Here is a 2,286-nt window from a genome sequence, read left to right as displayed (position 1 = left end):
TGCACTTTTACTTTTGCCCTCTGGGGGGAGCCTCGCTGGAAAATCAACACCGGTTGCATAGTATACCTTTAAAAAAATAAGACAGTGGCGACTTTTCTGCTGGTTTTCTGGTCTTCATCATCATTTATAAATTAATCTTATATCTGTTTTTTTTCCAGAAGCTGAACAGTGATAAAGAGCAGGCGATGAAGAAGAGGAAGAAGAATGAAGCGAACTGTCTGGAAGAGAATAACCTGATGAAGAATAGAGAAACTAAACAGGGGTAAGAAATGTGGCGTTTCTAATGCATCACTCTAACCTGACCACCGAGGATTTTTATTGGTCTGTTCGGTGGCTACATCTTCACTGCTGATGAAGCCGGTGATACGCTGTGCGATTTTTTTTTTTTTTGTCCGTTCGTTGCACGCAGCTACAGCTCAAACCTCAGGGTTTAAAAGTTCACAGCTCACGATGCATGTTCTCACGCTGTGCGGCCCGATGCTCTGATGCGATCTACCTGCTAACACTGTACGTCTAAAACCCATGTCTGACTGAACTACGAGAGATGGCGCTGGTCGGACTCGTCAAGCTAGAAGAAGCAGAAGATAAACTCTCTTGTTTAGACATGCCCAGTGCTTAAGGTTCTGGTAAATCGGTTCGTAGCTCTGCTTCAACTGCAGGATTTCTCCAGATACACCTCACCTCGGCCGACTGAATTTCAAACATATTTGATCTTATCCCGACCTTACGGTTCCTTTTCGGGAGGTGGTCGTAAGAGCTGCCATTGTTGCAGGCAAAGGGAAGATAGGCTAGCTCCGCCCAAAGCGCATCAGAGCCACTTTTCAACCGCGCAGCTAAAGCAGCAAGGATGCTTCAGCCGCGCATCAGAACTAAACTTGTACAAACATCAAAAATGAAGCAACAGGTGCGTTTTTGCCAGGGGTGGAAAGTAATTAATGACATTTACTCAAGTTACTGTAATTGAGTGCTTTTTATGAGTAATTTGTAATTTTCTGAGTACTTTTTTGTAATATGTCATTTTTACTTTTACTTGAGTAAATTTTAACCTAAGTAGTTAAAGGAATAGTACTATAACTTTAAAGGCTAAATATTTTTTTTTTTATTTTGTTTAATCACCTATAAAACAGACATAGTGACATTTAAAATAGTGGTTCCACCTGAAAAATATTCCTCAAAGCCTTTCTGTTATAAAAATACAAACAATTGTATTTCCAATTAATAGTTTGGGAGCTGAACTTGTTTTAATTCACATATGTAATTTGAACCTAAGACCTTCAGGGCTCAAAGGGGTTAATCACCAGAAAACGTATGCTTCTTCTGCAATTGGCTAAACTGACCTTATTTGAACACTGGTTGCACTGTGGGCCACTGCAGATATGCCTGTTTTTTTTCTCCAGCTCTAATAACCGACCGCTTTCTCTGATTTGATCCTGTGCTTCTCCACCGGGCCTCCCATAAATCTCTGCTGAGGCAGGGATGCTGACTGCTTGCTCTGAGCCGCTGTGACAAGCCAGCCACCTTCAAGAAAACGCTCTATTATCTGTGCTCTAATATGCTGAATACTCTGAGACGCCAACATCTCCTAAAAATAGCAGCAGCCATTGTGATGGGGCCGTTATGAAACAGATGATATTATATATGTGCGTGTCGGTGGGATTGATCTTTGAAAGCAAGCGGCACGTAATCTCCCACGTTCCCAGTAGTTCCTCGCTCTCTCTGGGCTTCTCCGCTGCGAACGCTCTTTTCTTATCAGGACGTCTGAGGTCAGCTGGTGTATTTGTTCAAGTTTGGCTACTGTGAGGTCTGTCAGAACCACTGCAGTCCTCCTCTTCACTAAGATTTCAGGTTTGCTAAAGGATTAAAACGGTTTACTGTTGCTCACGTCTGGATGTTTGCAGTAGCCGATTAAACCTGAAGTGGCAGGATTTTAAGAACCGGTTTTCCAGCCTTTCACATGAGCAAATTAACACATCAGCTTAACATCCACCTCATTTTAGGAAACTCTTGCCTGTTTTGCATACCCAAATGGAAAAGCAGATAACCTAGGCACTGTAAGCCCAAATTACATGTGCAATACATTATTTGAAAACTAACACCCTCTAGTTTCCGAATATACAAAGAAAAAGTACAACAAATGAAATGTCTTTAAATCCACATTAACATGAATCCAACAGACTGCAGTAAACAGATAAATGGAGGCAGAAGATGTCTTTCAGTCATCAATGCTCACATTCAGCGACACACAGGAGCTCTTTCAAGCTGGACACCGTTTCATTCACAACACCT

The 2,286-nt window shown here is 41.9% G+C and overlaps 1 protein-coding gene across 1 annotated transcript in view; it reads left to right on the top strand.

The window, feature by feature from the left end:
- Positions 1–2,286, top strand: part of LOC107101316 (ubinuclein-2-like) — a gene marked incomplete at its 3' end in the record, with an annotated part of 32,163 nt that overhangs the window by 9,434 nt on the left and 20,443 nt on the right. Inside the window, exon 5 of the mRNA XM_015400184.1 lies at positions 159–262. Coding sequence (XP_015255670.1) covers positions 159–262 — 104 coding nt within the window. The remainder of the gene's footprint in view (positions 1–158; positions 263–2,286) is intronic.

The sequence above is a fragment of the Cyprinodon variegatus genome, unplaced genomic scaffold, assembly GCF_000732505.1.
Source record: "Cyprinodon variegatus isolate N-32 unplaced genomic scaffold, C_variegatus-1.0 Scaffold1080, whole genome shotgun sequence".
NCBI classification, from domain to species: domain Eukaryota; kingdom Metazoa; phylum Chordata; class Actinopteri; order Cyprinodontiformes; family Cyprinodontidae; genus Cyprinodon; species Cyprinodon variegatus.
The sequence above is the reverse complement of the archived record's forward strand: the minus strand, read 5'-3'. Positions and strand labels throughout refer to the sequence as shown.